The 22,809-nt window shown below is 41.8% G+C and overlaps 2 protein-coding genes and 1 long non-coding RNA gene across 4 annotated transcripts in view; 1 reads left to right on the top strand and 2 right to left on the bottom strand.

Annotated features, from left to right (window-relative positions):
- The window catches only part of XRCC5 (X-ray repair cross complementing 5), an 84,614-nt gene extending 73,290 nt beyond the window's left edge, over positions 1–11,324 (bottom strand). Inside the window, exons 1-5 of the mRNA XM_045559263.1 lie at positions 11,153–11,324; positions 7,520–7,633; positions 4,590–4,773; positions 3,646–3,694; positions 2,573–2,695 (exon numbers count right to left, since the gene is read on the bottom strand). Coding sequence (XP_045415219.1) covers positions 2,573–2,695; positions 3,646–3,694; positions 4,590–4,773; positions 7,520–7,633; positions 11,153–11,173 — 491 coding nt within the window. The 5' untranslated portion in view covers positions 11,174–11,324. The remainder of the gene's footprint in view (positions 1–2,572; positions 2,696–3,645; positions 3,695–4,589; positions 4,774–7,519; positions 7,634–11,152) is intronic.
- On the top strand, positions 41–14,615 carry LOC123643632. 2 transcript variants are annotated; one of them, XR_006736856.1, is made up of 4 exons: positions 41–70; positions 10,715–10,747; positions 11,011–11,121; positions 14,475–14,615. It is a non-coding gene; the product is annotated as an uncharacterized LOC123643632 (long non-coding RNA). The 2 variants fall into 2 exon arrangements; XR_006736855.1 differs by lacking the exons at positions 41–70; positions 10,715–10,747; positions 11,011–11,121 and adding an exon at positions 11,356–11,499.
- Positions 14,616–17,647: 3,032 nt separating this feature from the next.
- Positions 17,648–21,569, bottom strand: TMEM169 (transmembrane protein 169). Its single transcript, XM_045558816.1, has 2 exons — positions 21,177–21,569; positions 17,648–18,779 (listed from the first exon to the last, which is right to left on the bottom strand). Exons 1-2 carry the CDS (start codon positions 21,445–21,447, stop codon positions 18,157–18,159), a joined length of 894 nt encoding a protein of 297 aa, XP_045414772.1. The 5' UTR covers positions 21,448–21,569; the 3' UTR covers positions 17,648–18,156.
- Positions 21,570–22,809: the final 1,240 nt, after the last annotated feature.

A 22,809-nucleotide genomic window follows, 5' to 3' on the forward strand; every position in this document is an offset into this window, starting at 1 on the left:
AGCAGAGATTCCCTCACCAGATCCCGAATCTGCTGGCACTGTGATCTTGGACTTCTCAGACTCTAAAACTGTGAGAAATCCATTTCTTTTGTTTATAAATTTCGCTAAGTGGATGGCTATTTTTAAGGCACTTTCTCTATCATTTTCTTTGCTATACTTAAACAGGGCTTTCTGTTTAAATCTTTCTATGCATGCTTAGCATGACAGATTTGCATGCCCTGCATTATCTATCAGATAAAAATCTTCCAGAGAGCAAAGTATGGCACATAGTGTTTGCATCAGGTTATTGCTGTTTCCATAGTATCAACCAGGAAGGGACAAATGACATAGAAATGAAGGTCAGGAAGTTACCCTGGAAAAAGAAGTTATAATAACAGTTCTTTCTACCATACATCAGACCAGAAATAAGCTTTCTCAGTAGCCAGTAGAAGAAACTAAAAACTATGTCCAAGAAATAAGTCTGCTCAGAACACAGTGCTTCTTTGAGCTGCTGGTATTTCTTTAGTCCAACTAGAACAATCAATCATACACAGAATATACTAAACAATAAAACCATAAACTCTACTGTGTATGCTAGAGGTTTGCAGCACAGGAAGAAAGCATATTACTCAAGAAAAAAATACAAGTCAAATAAGCAAGTAGAAGGGCTATCTTTCCTCTTCTTCACGCTTTTCTGTACTGCTCACACAAAAAGAGAGTAGCCCTTTCAAATGACACTCAGAGAGATGCACTATGCTTCTACCATGTAGAGGCATCCTGAGATTATGAACAGGGAACAGAAGCTGAGCTGGGCTTCTGAAGTACTTAGAAAACCTCAACTCTGTAAGAAGTGTCACTTAAAAAGCACTTAATTTCTCTGAAGTACCATCTCAACAAGTACCAGTTTGATGGGTTATTCTGAACTATTTTTCTATAGTCCTACAGAAAGGAGAAGTCCCTTGGCGGTCTTAAGAGATACATGCATGCAAGAGAGGTTCTTAATTCCCCATAGCAGGCATTTTAAAAAGCCAAAGGCACACCACTCTGAGCTAGAGGCTTCTTGGTATAGCTCTCAATTTGAAAAATGAACGTCCCCAGGAGATTAATAATTCAATATCCTATACCATCACTCTGCTTTCACCAAAAATAGAACAAGAAAAAACAGGTTTCAAATGCAGCAGGACGGATCAGTGTAGTGAAAATAAATTTTTGTTAAGGATATAAGATAGAGAAAGTAAATGCTGGAGGGAAAATTCAAGTGTTTTGTGAGAGGAGAAACTCTCTCCCTAACAAATTTGGAAATACACATTTTTTTCCCTCTAAATCTGTTACCCCATCTCTAAATACACATAAGCAAATTACATTTTATATATGTGTCTGCATCTTTGGTTCTGAAAAAAAGCAAAATGTAAACATTTTATGTGTTTAAAATGATTCCCATCTACCCTAAAACATCTACTGTCTGTAGGACACAGTTCTCTAGCACAGTTTTGTTTTGCTTTTGTTTTTGTTGTTTTTGGGACAGGGTCTCGCTCTGTTGCCCAGGCATGAGGGCAGTAGTGCGATCATAGCTTGCTACAACCTCAAACTCCTGGGTCAAGTGATCCTCCTGCCTCAGCCTCCTGAGTATCTGGGACTAAAGGGTGTGCACCACCATCCCCAGCTAATTTTTCTTATTTTTTGTACAGACAGGTCTCACTATGTTGCTCAGGCTGGTCTTGAACTCCTGACCTCAAGTGATCACCCTGCTTTGGCCTCCCAAAGTGCTGAGATTACAAGCGTGGGCCACTGAACCCGACCTCTAGCGCTGTTTAAGAAAAGAAACCAGGCCGGGCGCGGTGGCTCACGCCTGTAATCCTAGCATTCTGGGAGGCCGAGGTGGGCGCATTGTTTGAGCTCAGGAGTTTGAGACCAGCCTGAGCAACAGCAAGACCCCATCTCTACTAAAAATAGAAAGAAACTATATGGACAGCTAAAAATATATATATATAGAAAAAATTAGCCAGGCATGGTGGCACATGCCTGTAGTCCCAGCTACTCGGGAGGCTGAGGCAGGAGGATTGCTTGAGCCCAGGAGTTTGAGGTTGCTGTGAGCTAGGCTGATGCCATGGTACTCTAGCCTGGGCAACAGACTGAGACTCTGTCTCAAAAAAAAAAAAAAAAAAAGAAAAGAAAAGAAAAGAAAAGAAACCATCAATCTGGTAATTGTTAGGATAAAGTCTTCTACGTAGGAAGGAGATAAACTGAATATCCTCAAAAGATTCACTGCACTTGATCTTAGCCAAAAGGCTGAGAAGTGATAAAAAATTCTTCTAACTCCTCAATTCTTTGAGTCCAAGAACAGTGAACAATGATCTGCTATTGAGCTCAGTTCCTCTGGATCACTGTGACTTTCATCTCTTTGTCCCCAAAACTTAGAACAGTTTCTAGAATACAGAGTAATCAGTGAGTGTGGAGTTGTCAGTCATCTGACAGATTCCAACTCAGAGCAGAAAGAGAAGACTTCGTGAACCAAACACTCTGTAAAGGGGTCCCACTTACTGCATTAGGAGATCACAGGATTTGTCTACATACGTTATTCTTAGTATCTTACAAGAATTGCAGGGAGATGCCAGATTTCCTCAAGTTATGAATTATAATATCCAGCTGATCTTTGCTGAATGGGCTGCTGAGGTCAGTGAATACTTCAATATGCCTCTTCTCAAATTTTTTTCCTCTAAAAGAAAGAGTTATCACGTTAAGAAATCATTCTCCTGAATTACAAATTCAAACATATTTTGTCACTAAGTGGAGAGAGGCTAAGGAATGAATCTAGATACAGTTAATAAATGTGATTACATCCTAGAAGTATACGTATTATTGATAGTTAAATTCTTATTAAACACATTATCAACCCTGGTATACCTTATACTTTGAATATCTTGGGCTAAATTTCTCAGCATTATAGAAATATTATGTCCCTGAATTCCTAACTCTAACTCAGCTCAAAGATGTGGTCGCTGTGATTAAAAAAGATCCCTTCCAGCCTCCACATAGGCAAAATTTAAACAAGGAATTCTCCCAGTGTACTCCAACTTCAGAACTGCACTTAATTGATACTCACTTTTCAAACACCTTGATCTGATTCCACAAATAGGACTAGTGGTAGAATTTTGCAGAGGATGTACAAAGATTGAGAAATGATATTATAGATTTAGGCCTGGGATTTTAGCCCATATATTTTTCCTAACAGAAGGGGGGGGCAGAGGGGGACGGGGAGCAGGTGTGTGTATTCAAAGATACACATTTTTAAGGCACAGTGATTTAATAATGAATTAGGAAGTTGGCCAGAGTCACTATGCACTTAATATCAACTACGTATGTGACATACCACTTAGCATTTAAAAAAAACTCCTGGTGATTGGCTTAAGTCAAATAGGAAGGGAACTGAAATAAGCCAAACATTTATTTCTCCCAGAAAAATTCCTACCAAGTATAGCCTTTGTTCTTTTAAAACTTTAAAAAAAAAAAAAGGTTGAACTGAACCATTGAATTCTGTCAAATGTTTCCTTAGCCACACAAACATGCTACTTGATTTAATAATGAATCACATAGTACAGTGAATACATCAACCCACAAAATTTTTGTAGAAAGGCTCATTTCCAACTCTTCAGTTGAGACACTTACACAGTTTCACGTTGAATCACATCCATGCACACGATCAGCGCATCCAGAACTCAGCTAGTTAAGGGCAGAGATATAACCAAACAGTTCCTTCTTCCCATGAACATGCAATTTTTTTCCAGCAAAGTCTAGTGATGGGAATTGTTGACAATGGACTATGTGATGACTTAAGTACTTGCCCAAGTGCCCTTCTTGCAGTTTATTCATTAACATATATTCTCACATTTGCTGTATATCAAAATATACATCCTGACACATACAACTAAAAAAAAGAAAAGAAACAAGAGGCAGTCTAATACATTTCATTCATTCAACCAAAAATTACAATGATATTTAACAGTATCTAGAACTCATTTCTGGTGATTACAGTCCATTCTTAAATATGAAGTGAGCCATAATATAGCATTTGCAAGTCACTCCCAGCACAGCAGCACCTCCCAGTGATCAAGGACGGCACTATAAATTGTTTAGAAAAATAACAAGAGTAACCCCTTAAATTGAAAATCTCACAGTTTGAATAGCAATCTGATTTCTGACATAAAAACATCCTCTATCCAGAAAAGGGTAGAGAATGCTAATACCCATACTCTCCTAAAAATATCTTTTCTCTACCTCCAAACATTTCTAACCAGCACCACCTCTGCATATAGTCAATACACACATATACTCCCTAGTATCTTCCTCTTCTTGTGCCTCCCAACCTCTCAATGCCACTAATGCAGAGAAGAGACATGTGATGAAAGTGCCTGGAGCCCAGGCACCTAACCTGATTAATTTCTCATTAAATCCTAATACATATCACCTCCTCATCCTCAGAGCAAAATATACCCACATACTCAGAGCTGGGACTCTGGGGATGTCTCACCAGACTGGAGAGATTAAAGGAATCTGTGATTCCCAGATTAAAGAAAATTTCTTAAACGTCTTCTCTGGCTGAAAAAGGATACAATCAGCTTGTTGAGAACCTGGTTGGATTTTGCTTTCAATGTCCTCCAGCAAATCAAAATCCGGCAGCATCAGGTGTCTGTGCACTGTGATGTTCTGATACTGATCCCCAGCAGCAAGGGCATTCTCAGTGCCATCTGTACCAAACAGGACTAACGCAATCTCATCCTTGCTCTCAGCAAACACCTAGAGAAGAACATCAGAAGGCTGAAAACTATATTAGAACAACCTACAAGGGATAAAATACCTAACCTTTAGGAAACAGGACAATCATACTACCCTATGGCCGGTCCCTGGGGCCATAGAATATTGGGCTGGATGAAACACAGGACTTATGGACAATGAAAATTCCTAAGTTCTAAGCAGAACTATTGGCTATAATTCCCACCCTTCATTTCAGCACAAGTTGGGGTGAGGGAACAAGAGGGTACAATTAATAACTGTTCCTGATGACTTCCAGCCAAATCGGACTCTAGTTCTCAATGATAACTAACTACGGATAATTTGAAAAGATTTTAATCTGTCTTTCCGGAATGTCTATCCAAGGTTTAAATTTTCTGGAGAGTAACAAAAACAAGTTCCAGCTTCATCGCCTATATCCCAGCAATTTCACTGACAGGTATATACAGTATACCCTAGAAAAATTCTTATGCATGTATGCAAGGAGACAATTGACAAGATAGTTTACAATTCAGCACTGTTAATAACAGGCCAAAAACTGGAAGCAAATTATCAACAGGAGAATGCAAAAATGCACTGCAGAGTATTTATACAATGGAGTATTAGAACCCAGTAAAAGTAAATTTGTGCAACATTTCTCAATGTGAATACATTAGGCTGAGAAAAAAATAAGTTGCAGAATTACATGTACCATATAAAACCATTTACATACACTTTTGACAGCTTCATACAATACTAAACATTTTCTATAAATACATACTTATGTCCAACAGCATAAAATATGCAAGGTACTAACTACCAAAATCCTGACAAAAGGAGGAGAAGAAGAGAGAAAAAAAGGATTGGGAAAGGGCTTCAAGTTTATCTATAATAAAATACTTTATTTTTTAAAGGAAAAAAAGAAATCAAATAAATATAGTAAAACGTTAGGATTATATAGCACAAGACAATGGGAAAATAAGTTTCCATTATATTATTCTCTGCATTTCCTCTTCTATGAAACATTTCATAATAAAATATTTTTTAAAAACCCACTGTCTGACACAAAAGGCAGTCCCGTCCTCATCTAATTATTAACATAAGCCTTTCACATTGCTGGGGAAGAGTACTGTAAGGGGAGATAATGGAACTCTGTCGTTCTTCATTTTTGTTGGTCTATTAAATGCTCTAGTCTGTAAATAATTCCACCTACGATTTCCAGTTGTATTAATACGTGGAGCAAAGGTCTCTGTTGCTAGGGTTCAGACATGTCTAGCATAATGGCTAGGCAGGTATCTGCCTCCTAGACAAGAATTCATCTCAAGGCAAGGTAATTTTGCTCCAACAACAAAACTTCAGACATGGGAGGGGAGGAAACTTTTGATTGTAGTATGGGACTGGCACTAGGTTTTTGTGCCCCTACCTTCCAGATTCAGACTCTTTCTTAAAAACAACAACCACCACCACAAAACCATCCTATATTGGAGCACAACCATAATAATTGAATACCACCAACACAACTATAACCAAGAATGGGGTTACAGCACCCTATTCTTTGACACCTCAAGGACTCCAGGTCATTAGGATTTGTGGAAATCCAGGATGACAAGTGGCAACACCCAGAAGAAATGGCAGAGGTGTTCAGGAGAAGCAGTAGTACCCAGTGAATAAAGCAGGACCTCATGGAATTAACAAAACTGTCAGTCACACCAAGTAGAAGGGACGGAAATAATAATAATAATCATAGCTAATACTTATACAGTGTTTACAATATGCTAAGCACTGTCCTATGCACTTTATCTACACTAAATCTTTTATTCCTCAAAACAACCCTATGTAAGAGGTATTATTTTCATCTTATACACGGGACACTGAAGCACTGTGGTAGATAGGCCCAAAGATAGCCACCATCCATTCCTTCTCTCCCTGTATTTGTAGGCTACTCCTTATAAAAAGAGAGGGAGTCTAATTCCCCTCTGTTGAATGTGAGCTGCCCTTAGTGACTTGCTTCACTAATAGAAAACAACTCTCTGGGATTTCTAAAGCTAGGTCATAAGAAGCCACAAAGGCAGGGTCTCTTAGAATACTCACTCTTGGGACACTCCTTCTTAGAACCAGCTGCTACACTGTGAGAATCCCAAGATACACAGGCCACATGTAGGAGTTCTGATGGACAAACTCAACTGAGCTCAAAGGCACCAGAAGGCATCATCTTCCAGCCATGTGAATGAACCATCTAAACATTCAAGCCAGATGACTCCAGCTCCAGCCACCATCTGATTGCCACTGCATAAGAGGCCTCAAGAGAGTCACTCAACTGAGCCCACTCACTCATCCCACAGAACTATGAATGGTGATATTGTTTAATATGTCATTTAAGACATTAAGTTTTGGGGTAGTTTGTTATACAGCCAAAGATAAATGAACTAGGCACAAAGAAGTTGAAGGACTTATTCAAGATCATGAGGTTAGCAGAGCAAGGACTCAAACCCAGGCCACTGGCTCTAGAGATCGTGCTTTTAAACATTACTTTACACTGCCTCTTGTTTCTGATAAAAACCATAATATCCAGTGGAAGGGGCAGAATGAGGGAAGACAAATTATCAGGCTCTAGTGGTGGGTGGACTTAAATATGAGTATATGCAAGAAAACTTCTCAGATTCCCCAAAACAGTGAGGCTGGACGTTTATAAGGAGGTTGGTATCTTAATGCAGGTGGAGGAAAAAAGCAGTTAAAACATGGGTTACAAGCTCAAAATCAATCTGAAACTTACCTGTCGCTGGATGAACATGGTCATTACCTTCTTTGCTTGTTCAAATGGGGATTCTTCACCAGGAAAGGAGTTCCTCATGGCAAAGCCCACATCCATACATAGCACAACAGCTGCCTAGAAGTAAAGTCCCAAAGAGTGTTTGAGAAAATACAATCATAAGAAAAATATTCGTCCAGTGAGAGCATGATGCTGAAATTTAGTTTAAAAAAAATAAAAATAAAATGTCTAATAATTATATAAATTAAATAAAATATAAATTAAAAAAAAAAGATTCTGAGATATGTCAAAACCTGTATTGGTATTTAGAGGAGGCAGGATAAAGGGAAGGGAGATACTATTTAATCTAGAAAGTATCTGCCAGGAGAGGAGCATGCTCCATGTAGCTGCCTCTCATTTGGGTCTGGGCCCCAGAATAAACCCATGTTGAGCAGATATGAAATCAACCTATAGGTCAGAGTTAAGTCCAGCCCAACTGAGCCCAGCATTCTTCAGACAAACTGCAGTTGATCTGCAGACCAACTAGCATGAGAATAGATGCTTTTGCTGTGTCACTTATTTGAGGTGTGGTTTGTTAGGAAGCATTTTTTGTGACAACTGGTAAGTACTACAATGTATATATGCTAACATGGTACACTCCGACAATGAGTCAGTTTATAAATTGGGAATCTAAAATAAAGACTATGACACCAAATCTCTTCCAGTAGAGGACACAGATACATAACAAATAATGCCAGCATAATGTTCCAGGACAGCTATGTAGTGGGCAGTGAGAGACACAGAAGCATCCACCCAAGGCTGGTGGAGGGGAAAAATGAAGGGTACGGAGGTAGAAAAGGCTTCCTGAATATGGACATCTTTGAGTGAGTCTTCAAGAATGAGTGGGAATCAATCATGTGAACAAGAAAGTTACAGACGGAGGGAACCACATAAAGCAAAGGCACAGTCATTAGATAGACAGCAATCAACAGTAGTGAGCAGCTCTGGGCATCATGTCCTATAAGAAACATTAATTACAACTGACCATGAAATGAGCATGTTAGGGAAGGATCTGAACAATATGAGCTGTAAAGAACAGTTGGAAAAAACTAGATATTTGAGCCAGATGAGATTAAGAGGAACATGATAGTTCCCAAATATTTAACAGCTGTGTTATGAAAAGACTGATCTATAAGAAAGATAACAGAATCAACAGATGGAAGTTACAGGGGGATTGGTTTCACTCCATATAACGGGGAAAAAGTAACATTTAGAAGTTGTCAATAGAGGAACTACTGTTTTCTGAAGCAGTGATCTTGTGACCCTAAAAGTATTTGAAAAACCTGTATGAGCTCCTATTAGGGAAGTTATAGATGATTTCTAAATGTGGTTAATCTCAGGCAACACATGAAAAGACTATTTTTCTCTAGTTTACAAAAAAATTGAATATAAGGCACTAATACGAACAGATTTCTGGAGTAAAAATAGCTTATTTGAAAAAAAGAAGGTGGTAACAAACTATAAAATTCCTTTTTTTTTTTTTTTTTTTTTGAGACAGAGTCTCGCTTTGTTGCCCGGGCTAGAGTGAGTGCCGTGGCGTCAGCCTTGCTCACAGCAACCTCAAACTCCTGGGCTCAAGCGATCCTCCTGCCTCAGCCTCCCAAGTAGCTGGGACTACAGGCATGCACCACCATGCCTGGCTAATTTTTTGTATATATATTTTTTAGTTGGCCAGATAATTTCTTTCTATTTTTAGTAGAGACAGGGTCTCGCTCTTGCTCAGGCTGGTCTCGAACTCCTGACCTCGAGCGAGCCACCCGCCTCGGCCTCCCAGAGTGCTAGGATTACAGGCGTGAGCCACCGCGCCTGGCCCAAAATTCCTTTAAGAGTAATAAAATTTATATCTCACAGTTTCAATGCCCTGGACATAATAATATAAAAAAAACTTAAGTCACAAAATATGCTGCTGCATTTACTTACTACAAGTTCATATAAACTACTTTTTTCCCCCTCTAATTGCATGACAGATTAAAAAAACTTTTTTTGGGGGGGCGGACAGGGTCTCACTCTGTTGCTCGGAACAGAGTGCGGTGGCATCATGATAGCTTGCTGCAATCTCACATTCAAGTGATCCTTCTGTCTCAGCCTTCCAAGTAGCTGGGAGTAGAGGTGAGTGCCACTGCCCCTGGCTAATTTTTCTGTTTTTTGTAGAGAAGGGGTCTGGCTCTTGCTCAGGCTGGTCTTAAACTTCCAACCTCAAGCAATCCTTCTGCCTCAGCCTCCCAAAGTTCTAGGATTACAGGTGTGAGCCACTGCTCCTGGCCAAAAACTGCTTTTAAACCAGAAAATTCTAGAAGATTAAAGGTCTTTTGCCAGGAATCAGGTATCGGGAAAATTACATCAAAGAGTTTCACAACATGGAACTTCTTGTCTGGAGGCAGAAGAATGGTCTATGTAATACTTTGAGCTCCTTTCTGGCAGTGGTAAGAAACCAGGAAAGAGATATTGGGCAGCATAGCAACTCTTCATTTCTATACTGAAGCAATACAGGCTATTAGGATTTTACTTCAAGTCCATCTGCCACAAAAGTAACAGCTCCTCTACTAGAGCTAGGGTTTTCAGCCCCTGAATGAGGAGGAACAAAGGAAGTGAGTGGCATTTTGAGTTCATAATTTTTTTAATCAACATTTACCAACATAGAGTTCAGGGGACTAGGGATCAGTTACTCAAACTCCTATCTTGTTTATCTATATTGAATGAATGAATCCCTGGAACCACACCTTCCTCTAGTGACCCTTTTGAGACAATTACCACTCTCCTGCGATATTTAAAATAAATCACGTTAAAATTGATCGCAGTTTCTCTTATTAATCTGGGACATCAAGGATCACAGATTCCTAGCAACACAAAGATTCTCCAGGGCTCTGAAACCCTAACGGCCTGGGTTCAAACCCAGGTTCCATCACTTATAGATCGTGGGCTAATTATTATAATCAGTTCCCTATGCCTGGGTTCTCCCACTTGCAAACTGAGGATAAGTGGTTTTCACTTCATGGAATTGTTGTTAAGATTAAATAAGATGGAAATAAAGGGTTTAGATTATTTTATTATCCTCTGTGTCTCACACGTTTATTGAATATCTTTCAATAAATGGGAGAAATTAAATTGTTACAGAGATAATAATGTGACATTTTACATTTCAAGTTATTTTATTCACAGATCGTCCCTCTCCGAATTTCACACGCCTGTGGGGTAGGTGCTTATCATCCATTCCCATATAGATTTTTAAAAACTCAGGCTCAAAAGTAACAGAGGAGGTGGGATTAGAGGGTGGAGTGGGAATGAAGGGTAGTGAGGGGAGGCGGGTGAAGAGGGAGGTATAATGAGGAGCAGGTGGGAAAGGGAGAAGGGGAATGGGATGGATGGGAAATGGAAGGGGAGAGAATGAATGAGGATCAAATTCAGGTCTTCAGACAAATCCCCAGCTTTTCTCATATCGCATCCCTCGGTCCTAGCCCTCCGGTTCCAGCCTGCCACTATGATCTTCCCTCCTGCTCCAGTCTTTTGCATTGCCGTGATCCCACGATTCCTGCTTCCCAGCCACCCTCACCGGATACCCGGCAGAGGTAAGGCCCAAGCCCGTGGCTCGCTCTCTACCTTATTCCCCGACCACGCCATGTTGCCGGTCCGCAGGCGCCTTAGTTGCCTCTTCCGGGCGGGAACCTGCAGCGCCGCAACTCGGTTCCGGCGGTCTAGCTGCCCGCCGTAGACAAAAGAGCAGCTTCCGGTTAAGCCTGGAAGGGGAGGGGAAACCGTATTCGGGCTCTGAGCATGCGCATATGCCCTCGCCTCTGCTTTGGTGAACGTGTGGAGTCTGAGCTGAGGCGCTAGTGTTGGCGACTAATATTCATCACTGCTCCGAAAGACTCGTTTTCCTTTTTTCTCATCGAAAATCACACCTACGAAGTTTTGTGTCAAAGCTCTGGAGTTACATTTCCTTGAGAGTAAGTCCAGGAAGTCACTTAAGTTCTCTAAGAGTCTCCGTTTCTTATAGTAAAAAGTGTAATAAAGACTTAACAAATGCAACGATCTGAAACCAACTCCTGAAGAATGAGTAGGAGTTTTCCAGGCCAAAAAAAAAAAAAAAAAAAAGTAGAAAGGGGAGTTACAGACGCCTGTAGGCACAAAACAGCATCTGCTGAGGCTCTCCCAATAGTCCGGAGCGTCACTAGGTTGGAAGGGAGGAGGCGAGGGTTATTTAGTAGACGAGTCCAGGGAGTTGTAGAAACGGCAGCTGTAAATCACAGCGCTTGGTTGGCTCTCTTTCAAGGAAACTGGCCAGCACGCAGCCCCTGCCCGTTCGAGGGAGACTGGCCCAAGCCGAGCTTGGCACAGAAACAGCTGTTTTTTATACCAGGTGACCCACAAGCTGACAGCTGTTTCAACAAAGCCTCTGGCAACCTGCAATGTGTCTACAAACTTCTGCCCAAACTGGGAAAATCAAGTCCAATCCGTATTCTCTCCTTGGAAACTGGACCTGGGAAAAACTAGAACTGAAGCTGAAAAGGTGTAGAGAATCCATAAGCAAAAGTTATAAATATGTTGAAGCCGGCAAAATCAGACATTGTCAGACTTGCCGGTGTTACAGAAGGTTCGATACTTGTCCCTGAGGCCAAATTGAGCGTGAAGAAGAGAACAAGTGATTTAAAAAAAAGAAAGAGAAGTTTATTAATTTGCTGGCAAATGAGGAGGGAGGTAGACTAGTGCCTTTAAGTAGAAAACAGGGCTTTTAAAAATAGTGGTATTTGGTGGTTGGACTCCGGTCTACATGACCATGACCAGTGTCAGATGTTGTGGCTTTGGCTGTTGTTTAATTGGTGGTTTCCAGTTGACCTTATCTTCGGTGAAAATGATCTTCTGACCCTTAAACAGTTCTGTTTGGCCATCTCTTTGGTTTCAGATACTAGAAAACAAACAGCAAAGAACATTTTCTGCCCCTTAGAATACTGGCCTTGAGAAGGAATGCAGATTTTAATTCCCAAAAAGGGTGGGAGGTTTTAAAGAGACAACTCATAAAACATTTCATTGCCCCTTTTCAGACCTTTACCTGTTACATTCATAAACCTGTTAACTTAATTGCTAAGTGGCAGGAAATGAGAGTCACACACAATTGAGGTTCATTATCATAAGCCAAGATTTTGAGGATTCACTCAGGAAGAACAGGAACTGCAGACAAGCTCTGGCTGTTTTTCCTAAGAGGAATTTGGAACCTTCAGCATTTGAAAGGCATACAGAGAGAAGGAAAAAGGTAAAGGGGGAGCTGATGAAGCACAGTGGTTACAACATTCTTGTGAGGCCCAGGAAATATACATTTTGCATAAAATAAGAGGGAATGTTAGAAGGGAAAAGGAAAGTGAAGGAAGAATCAGTTATGTAGATGTCCCTGAGTAGATGGAAGAATGTCTGATTCTGTCTTTTCTCCAGTTCTGTAAAGATAAACTTGTAATTCACTGTTAATGTGAAATTAAATAAGCTTTAGTTTTAGGTGCTAGACATACGTACAACACATATGTCCTTGCTTATGGGAGGTTAGCAAGGAATTTCATTTTATTAATGAATGATCCATGGGGCCAGTTCTTCACAGGTGCCTGTGGCCCTCACATCTCTTTTGCCTAAGGAGTTGGTGGAAGGGTGGACCTGGGACTTTGATTTTCTTTTTACAGACCCCAGGAGGCTTTTCCACCCTTTGATTCAAACTCAGGGAGTTCTTTGAAAGCTGAAATATTTGTAATAATATTTTTATGGAGAAGTAGTGGGCAAGGCAGCCCAGCTTTGTGAAGGCTCTTGGCCTTGCCACAGCCAGCAAGCACCTGGAAGCTGCCCTTTTCTTGCTGCCAAAATGCCCAAGAAGGTCAGTTCAAAGAAAAGGGTGGTGAAGGAAGAGCCCATAAGGAAATTAGCAAGGTTATTAGCTACACTTGCTCCTGAAAAAGTGGAAACAAAGCCAAAAAAGCCATCAAGAAAGGATAAATCATAGGACCACAAAAGTGCAAACAAAAGGGAAAAGGGGAGCAAAGGGCAAACAGGCCCAAGTGGCTAACCAAGAAACTAAAGACGATTTACCTAAAGAAAATGGAGAAACTAAAAACGAGGGAGTCATATACCATGATAAGACATAGTATATGATATTAATCAGATTTGGCTTCTTTCTCTCCTGCTTCATCAGAAGCTAGACTCTGTGACTATATATGGCTACTCTTTTCCTCCTCCACAACAAACTGATGCTGGCTTTGTTGGTTCCATTTCTACCTGTCAGTGCAAGATCTTTTTGGATTTGTTTGACACAGAATTGAGTGTAGAGGGGGAGGACAAGAGGTTGATGGGCAATGGCTAGTGGTGGTGCTGGGGTGTGTGTTGGGGAGGTGAGGAGGGAGTTAGACAGAGAGGACGGTATGGGAGCCACAGTGGCACATGAAGGAAATGGGTGGGTTGGGAAAGTAATAGACTGTTACTTTGGTGAACCCCGTGAGCCATGCCTGCCAGGATTCACACTCTTATATAGTCCCTTCCCCTTGAATCTGGACTGGCCTTATGACTGCATTAACCAGAAGTGACACTGGGCCAGCTCTAGGCCAAAGCCTTCAGAATGCCTGGCAGATTTGGCTTTGGTACCCTGGTAAACCCAGATGCCATGAATGAAGGCCAACTACCATGAGACTGCAATGATGTGCAAGCCCAACAGAGCCACATGGAGGAGCACTATTATGGGCTGAATGTTTGTGTCTCCCCAAAATTCGTATGTTAAAATCCTAACCCCCAATGTGATGATATTTGGAGACAGGGCTTTTGGGAGGTAATTAGGCTTAAAAAAATTCATGAGGGTAGGGCCCTCATGATGAAATTAGTGTCCCTATAACAAGAAACACTAAAGAGTTTCTCCCTCTCTCTCTCTCCCTCTCCTCCCCCTCACACAAAGAAGAGGTCATGTGAGCATACAGCAAGAAGGCAGCCATCTGCGATGCAAGAAGAAAACCCTCACCAGAAAGTGAATATGCTAGAACCATGATCTTGGACTTTCAGCCTCTAAAACTGTGAGAAAATAAATCTCTGTTGTTCAGGCTACCCCATCTATGGTATTATCTGTTATGACAGCCCAAGTTTGCTTTGGCAGCCCAAACAGCCTAATGCAAGCACTGAGCACCAATAGCCCCAGGAATGTACCCAGAAGGCACCCAGCACCTAGTTGGCAGCCACACAAGTAAGGTTGTCTAGGAGTAGATCCTGCAACCCCTAAAGAGCCGTCCCAGCATTAGAAACATTGAGCAGACACTAGTAGTGAAGCTGTGCCCAAATTACAGAATTATGAGAAAAAGAATCTAAAGGTGGTTGTTTTAAGCCAGTATGTTTCAGGTGTTACAGCAACAATAGACAACTAAAATAACAGAGGTTTTTTGAACTATTGCTATAATGTAGACCATGTATTCCCTTTGGGGTAGTTAATAAAGGTGAACAAAATATTTAGTTTATTTTGAAATTACAATTCAAGTTGCTAGAATATGTTTGAGTTTTATATCACTCTGAGAGTGACCTATATGAGTGATGACTTCATGAGCGTTATACAAAACAAAAATGTGCAGGCTTTGTGCTCTGACAGAGCCATAACAATGGTTATATGGGTATTTAGGAAAATTAGTTAAAATTTTAATAGAGTATAGATATGAAATAAAAGTTTATATCTCAAACAGATGTGAGGAGTGATGGTACCATATTCCACCACTTCCATCAAATACCATTTTTAAAAATCCACAAAGAAAAGTTTTATCTTAGTAATTAAATTAATTGAGGTGAGAAAGAGAAATCTTTGATGTTGGCCACTAGTTTTTCTCAACACTGCAAAACTTAAGCCCTGGGTGGCCATTCCAAAATGGCAGAATGAAACTTTTAAATCATTTGAAATTAGTCCTTTTTAAGATTTGAAATCTTGTTTTATAGGAAATCATGGGTTTTATCCCTCTTAGACATGAACTAAAATGAAGAATGCTACCTATACCAATAGACAACGTGACTTAGAAACATCAGTGTCACCACACTGAGCTGATATGGTTTATACAGCTGAGCACATTATGGCTGCCAAGCAACTGGAACATAGAGTACTCCTTTTTGATATTTACCATAAAGATTAGATGACTATGAGCTAAAAGAATTGTTCAAATATGGTATTTAACTCTCTAGTTTCTCTAATGTTCTCTAGTTGCTTTTTAAGAGCAAAGATGAGATTGCTTTAGTTCTATTTGGTTCGGTTTTCCTTTCTCTAGTCCAGGCTTTTACCCACCTCTGTAGAGCCCTTTTGAAATGATTCTGGTTTACAAGCCTATTTCTTCACTAGGTGATGAGCCCAACTAGGGTGAAAGCCATGTTAACTTCATCTAGGATCCCTTGGGCATGGTCTCACTCTCATCTCCCACTCCATTCCACCGTGGCCACCTTACCCTTGTCCTAATCATGATTCTTTTTAGCCTTTGCCATTGGTTTCCCAACCCCAGAAAAATGTGGCAAATGTGGTCACAAGTTTCTAATGTGGTTTGTGGAAACATTCCATCTAAATAGAATCCCCATAAATCAGTGGCATATGGAAAGAGTCAAGACATAAGGATTCATATTAAGATCATTACATATATATAGGACAGCCACCATGCTCACCCTTTCTCTGCAAGCTGTAAAATTCAAAGAAATTTTAGAGAGCCTCAAAGACAAAGTGAGCAAATTTTAATCAGACTTTATTTTTATTTTCTTTGTCTTCATTTCAATTATTCATATCTCTGCAAATGCGCCAGAGAGCACCAAAGTTATCTTTTAAAATGCTGGGCATATTTTTTTCTTACCAATATATTAATAGTTTTTTCCCCCAAAAAAGGGTTCTTCTGAAGGTGGAGTTCAGCACCATACATTAGGCAAATGTCCCTGGCTTTCTGTGGGTGAGCATGGCCAACCCCTCTGGTTTGGTTCACAGCAGTTCTTTCAACAGCTTCTTTCTGAGACGTGAACAAGAAAAAAGCACCATATATTCTTCAAAATACTTGCAAAATCTGCTGATCTCTTAGCATTTGATATTTTGAAATGAGAAGGATACCCTTCGAAATGATTTTTGTTATTTTAAATTCAGAATCTATTCATCTGGATGAATCTGGTTTACGCCCCCTAGTGGCCAGGAAGACACAAGTATCTCAGCACAATAAAGATCGTGTTTGTTAAACTCTAGAAAGGTCTGAGTGAGTAAAGCTTTGAGTGAGGTTTTGCCAAATAATAGAAGGCTCAATCTGGCTTCTCTGGGCTTAGGGCTACTGATCCCTATTGGGGGAACATTTGGCAAATGCAATCACTCTCTTCCCAGTCTTTAATCTGTAGATTGGATTGAATAGCACCACCCCGTCCCCAAGTCCACCACCAGGAAAAAGAGTTATGCTACTATTATCTAATTGTTCTCTCCTGTCCACTACTCCTTTCCAAAAAAATCTAAAACCACGTGATATTACATAAGTTTAATTGCAAAGTATGTGAGGTGTTAATGCCTATATATATCACATATGTAGTATATGTAGCTAATCTCACTATATAAATCTTCCATGTAAAATTCAGGCCTCAATAAACAAATAAATGAATGAATAAATAAATAAATAAAACCATATTAGCAGTTTGGAATTCTGAATGTACTTAAATAATTATTGTGAGGCAGAGATTCTTACTTACCTACCAAAATAGCCATTCTTCCCTTTTCTCTCCAATTAGCATAACCCCAATATTTAGGTGAGAATATAGCTATCTAGCCAAATGACTACATTTCCTAGCCTTTTTTTGCTCGTGAGGTCATGTGACTGAGGTCTGGCCAATGAAATATCAGAAGGGTTGACTTCCGGGAAGTCTCCTTAAACAGGAAGGGTGTCCTCTTCTTTGTCCCTTCCTCTGTCTTGCCAGAAACATGGGTGTGATGGCTAGAGATGTAGTTCAGCACTGGGATTGAAGCTAAAGGCAATGAGGGTCACATACTATTAATGGCAGAGGAATAGAAAAAGCCAAGGGCCTGATGACTTCATAGGGTCCCAGGATGGTCTATCTCCAGGGTTCTTCTATATAAGAAAGAAATACACTTCTATCTTGTTTAAACCACTGATATTTTAGGGTTTTAATTATATACAGCTAAATCTAACTCTAAATGATACACACCAATCTTTACTTTCTGCTACACTGTGGCAGCCCAGCTTCCCAAATGTTTCACTCCATACCCTTGGTGGACTTGATCACTCCTGAGCCTCTTATTCTCCCTGTCACATTAAGTCACACATTCCCCTGGAGTCCAGGCACCAGTAACATCTTCAGGCTCTTAAACTGATACACAGTGGAGCTCCTTGTCCCTGATAAATGGTCATTTTAGGGCAGAGAATCAAGAATAGTTTGTCCATTGGATGGACTGGTTTAGCACAAATTGCTATTCTGTTCCCTGCTCTCCTCGGGGAACCATCAAGATGGCAGGACAGATCAGTATGGGCTTAAGATTTTCCAGAAGAACTGTGGTGGGGAGGGGATAATTTAAGGAAAGAATCTGGTGGAATTATAAGATCATATATAGGCTACTGGGGCAGAGAAGGAAGTAAGTTTTGGGGAGATTAGACAGTGGAGGTTTCTACTTCCTGGGTGGGGTCCTTGTTGGAGAGAGTGGCTGAGATATTGTCGGATTCAAGCAGCTCCACAATGCTGTAGGGGGAACAGTCCTCCAGCCCCAGCTTGCTGCAGAGCCAGCCACAGAAGCCCTTCTCCATGTCCCGGGCAGCTTGCCACCATGCTCCCCAGGACCACGAGAGCTGGACCACAGCGGCATAGAGGCCCAGGGCAGAGGCCACAGCCATGATGAGCACTGGATAGAAGAGAATGAGGCAGGGGCAACATGAGATCTTGTGCCAGAAGGTCCTCTCCTCGTTGTACACAAGAAAGATGTTGTACCAGGTGATAGTGCCATAGTAGAAAGAGACAACAAAAGAGAGGACAAAGACCACGGGCAGGCAGACCAGCGTCCAGAGGACCACATGAGGCCCACGATCAGCTCCCACTTGGCAGGCCTCTCTTCCTTCTGATGTTGCTTCCCTTGACAACTCTTTAGGCCTGGTCAGTTCCTGCAGCTCCTTCTCTGTCAATGTGACATGGATGTCCACCATCTGACCCTTTTTCTTCCCACGTGTGATGGTCCCAGTTAATGTCACATAGCGGCTGTCGAAAGGCATGTTCCACACACCTGTAGGGCACAAAAGAGGCGAGAGTCAAAATCAGAATTGCGGATCAGAAGTGCACCACAGCGTCATCATCTGAGGCTGGGGATGAGGACGAGAGTGTCCTTTTTTATAGCATCGGACACAGCACTGGAGTCAGTACTTCAATGACGGACTGAAGGGGTCTCCCTCAGGAGAGTGACCACTGGTACTGTTGCTCCCACAGTGAGCTCTCACTTCACATGTCAAATTGGGGCGCAGGGTAAGCTTGTTTTTCATGTTCTTTCTCCACATTTGGGCCTCAATCTTGGCACAATCTCTGTGACATGAAGTGGTGTGAGGAACTTTACTACAGATATCACTTTATAATGATCCTGTGTCTAGTTAACAAGTGCTGTGAAAATGTCATTCATGAGTATCAGTTACTGTGCGCAAAGACTGTATGTGTGTGCGTTAGACCGAGGGGCAGCCCACCCTGCCTCGATTCTCCTGCCTAGCTCTACGCTTCTCTGAGTGGGGCCTCCTCACACACCCGTGGGCATCCCAGCCTCACATGCAGGCTCTGCACACATGCTACATACATGCACCCACCCACACATACCACACACACAAACCACACTCTCCCACACACCACTCTCCCACACACACCAACACACACCACATACATACACACACAACACACCACACACACTGTACACAAACAGCACACATATGATACACACCACACACATACACCACACACACACACCACACACATACACACACCACACCCTCCCACACAACATATACCTATACTACACACATATATAGACACATAACACACCACATCCTCCCACACACATCACATACATACACCATGCACAGCCCCCAGCACTACACACACACAACACACACATATACACACACAACACACATACCCCATGCACATATACCACACACAATACACACCACATACATACACCACCCATGCCCCTCCACATCACACACCTGTATAAACCACCCCACCCCCCCCACATACCCCACACACAACACATTAGACGTTACACACATACACATACCACACAACACACAAACACCCCCACCCCCCACATGCACCACACACCATATACATACACCCCACACACAACACACTAGACATTACACACACATACATACCACACAACACACAAACACTCCCACCCCCACATGTACCACACACCATATACACACATACCACACACACCCTGCATGTGCCCCCCCCAGCTACACCCCCCTCATGCACTCCCCCAGACAGCCATCCTTTGGCCACTCTGGAAGTGAGGTTGGAGATGTGGATACAGGGAAGTCTGTGGCCTTTGGTGTGTAAAATGTAGTCTAGAAGTGTGGGGGAAGGTGGGGTGAGTACCGGCTCTAGGTGAGCACGTTGCCTGTGTTGCGTGTGGACTCCTTGCCCCACAGCTGCAAGAGAGGGAAAATGGAGTCACCTACAGAGCAAGGCCCTGGATAGTGCCAGGGGCTCTGACTGTACTGATAGAAGGGTCCTGCTGTCCCCCAACCTCGTGTTTTCAGTCTCCTTCATCTCAGTAAAGGACACCACCAACTATCCTCTCCTTCATTCCTGCCAAACACCCAGGAGTCATTATGGATTCCTCTCTTTTCCTCACTTGCTGCCTTTGATCCATCAGCAAGTCCCAGATTGCATTCTGAATCCAGCCTCTCTTCTCTAGCTCTCTCTCCTGCTGTCAGCCCAAGCCTCTAAATCCGTGCTTCTGTGGCTGCAGGGACACAACAGTCTCCCATCAGCTTCCAGTCTCACTCCTTGTAATCCATTCTTTACAGAGAAGGCAGAGTGATCTTTTAAAAATATAAATGAGGCTGGGAGCAGCAGCTCACGCTTGTAATCCTAGCACTATGTGGGACGCTGAGGCAGAAGGATTGCTTGAGGCCAGGAGTTCCAGACCAGCCTGAGCAAGAGTGAGACCCTGTCTCTACAAAGAATAAGGAAAAATTAGCCAGGCGTGGTGGTACAAGCCTGTAGGCCCAGCTACTGGGGAGGCTGAGGTAGTAGGATCGCTTAAGCCTGGGAATTCGAAGTTACAGTGAGCTATGATGATGTTCCTACACTCCAGAACTTACGTGGTTAGCATAATCTGCTTGTGTTAACAATTTTTGTGTATAAGTCAGCCTCTTCCATTACATTAAAAGTTCTGAAACGGTGGTGGAGATTTCCTCCCTATCATCTAGAACACTCCCTATCATCTAGAATAGAACATAATAGATGCTCAGTAAATACTGTGGATTTGTTGAATGAAGACTGCAACATTGTGAGAAGAAATGTATCACTAAGAAAAAACAGATCAGTGAGCCAATACCTGTCTGTTCTGTGGGATGCCCTTTTGGTTTCCTTCCCATGGCCTTAAACAAGTGGCCCTAGACAGACTCACCATCATCCACAGGATAGTCTAGGAAATCGTCTCCCTCCTCCTCTTTAGGCTGCTCTCCACCTTCCAACTCCTCAGGCTCCTCATCCGTTTTCTCGTTGTCTGAGCGGTAGACGATGATGGATTCTGGGCGGGATTCTTTCTTCTTCTTTTTCCTGCGACCCATTGTGGATTCCCCATCCAGGGCCAAGGCAGCAGCCACAGCCTTCCTCAGTGAGCCCTGGTGGGGGCTTGAGAGCTGGGTCTGGCCTTCCACTGGTGCTGGCTCTTCCATCCCAGTCCTGATCTCTATCTATGCCTTATAAAGAGTCTGACTTGAATGTGCAAATGCACAATCCATACATCACAGAGCTTCTTCCTGGATGGGGCACGTGCAAAGATATCCCAAGGATGCGTTCCACCTGAAAGATAGGAAAGCAAAGCCATCAGGAGGGAGCAAATAGGGTGAGACGGAGAAATTTGGGAAATGATCCTCAACTTGACAGAAGCCATTTCTTCCCTTTATTTCTCATAACACTTTATTTTGCGAGTGCAGCAGAGATCCTCTTACAAGAATGGATTGACAATAACATTTTATTTGTGTTACAATATTTTTGTCATTTACATAAACATATGATATTATGCAAAACCCATCAATCTAGTTGGGGGAGGCAGAATATAATAAAACTACTGATAGATGAGACTTAAGAATAATTCTTCCTCCCACCATAGATGGAGATTCAAATGGCTGGGACCAGAAATCCCAACTTCTGGCTACTGAGTCATACATTATAACTACACCTAAACAGATGAGTGCAACTTTAAATAAGCCATCCAAAGATGGTGCAACTTTTCCAACCACATCTACCTTGCTATTCTCTAAAGGAAACCTCTCTCCTCTTTTTTAGACCAAGACCTCAGAAAGTTGCTGGGATCTGTCTTATCACCTGCTGTAATGGCAGTGGAGAGGGTGCACTTAACACTCTTAAATCAGATGCTTAGTAATAGAATTGGGAATTCTTACAGGTAGGATCTGCAGGATGAAATTGGCTGGTGTCACTGCTTCCTCACTGCCCAACTTTGTCTGTTAGAATAGAATGGGCACCATTATCTTTAAATTCTTACGCATAGAGCTTGCTGGACTGTGGAACTCATTTGGCTGAGGTGTCTAAGAGCACAAAGGTGTATGCTTGAAGAGTCAGGAAAGAGAGACTTTCCAAGGTAAATAATCCAGGGGACAAGGAACTCAACCATTGGAATGAGTAGGCTTTGGGTATTAATGACCTCAACCAGGGCTCTTCTTCCAAAGTAGCTCCAATGCAGAAGAGAGTGGGCCTCTATCCAGATGGGACTAGGTATAGAGGCTGAACATAGTCCCCCCTCAAGGTTAAGATTTTCAAGTTTTGTTGTTAAAAATGTAGATGAAGTTTGAATTCGACTCTTTATGTGTCTGTATTTAATATAAAAATGTTTTTCCTGGTCCAAGTCCTCTAGAAAAACTGCCACTCAGAAATCCATATCATGGTAATTGCATGATGGGGGGACAGGTAAACAGATCATACCTGCTTTAAGGGTATAACTACCACAGCTTCGGAGGTTGCCCTAAGCCATGATATATTCCTAGTTACAGCTTCTGTTTTACGCTTCAGTTTCCTGG

Source organism: Lemur catta, chromosome 8 (assembly GCF_020740605.2).
Source record: "Lemur catta isolate mLemCat1 chromosome 8, mLemCat1.pri, whole genome shotgun sequence".
NCBI lineage: Eukaryota > Metazoa > Chordata > Mammalia > Primates > Lemuridae > Lemur > Lemur catta.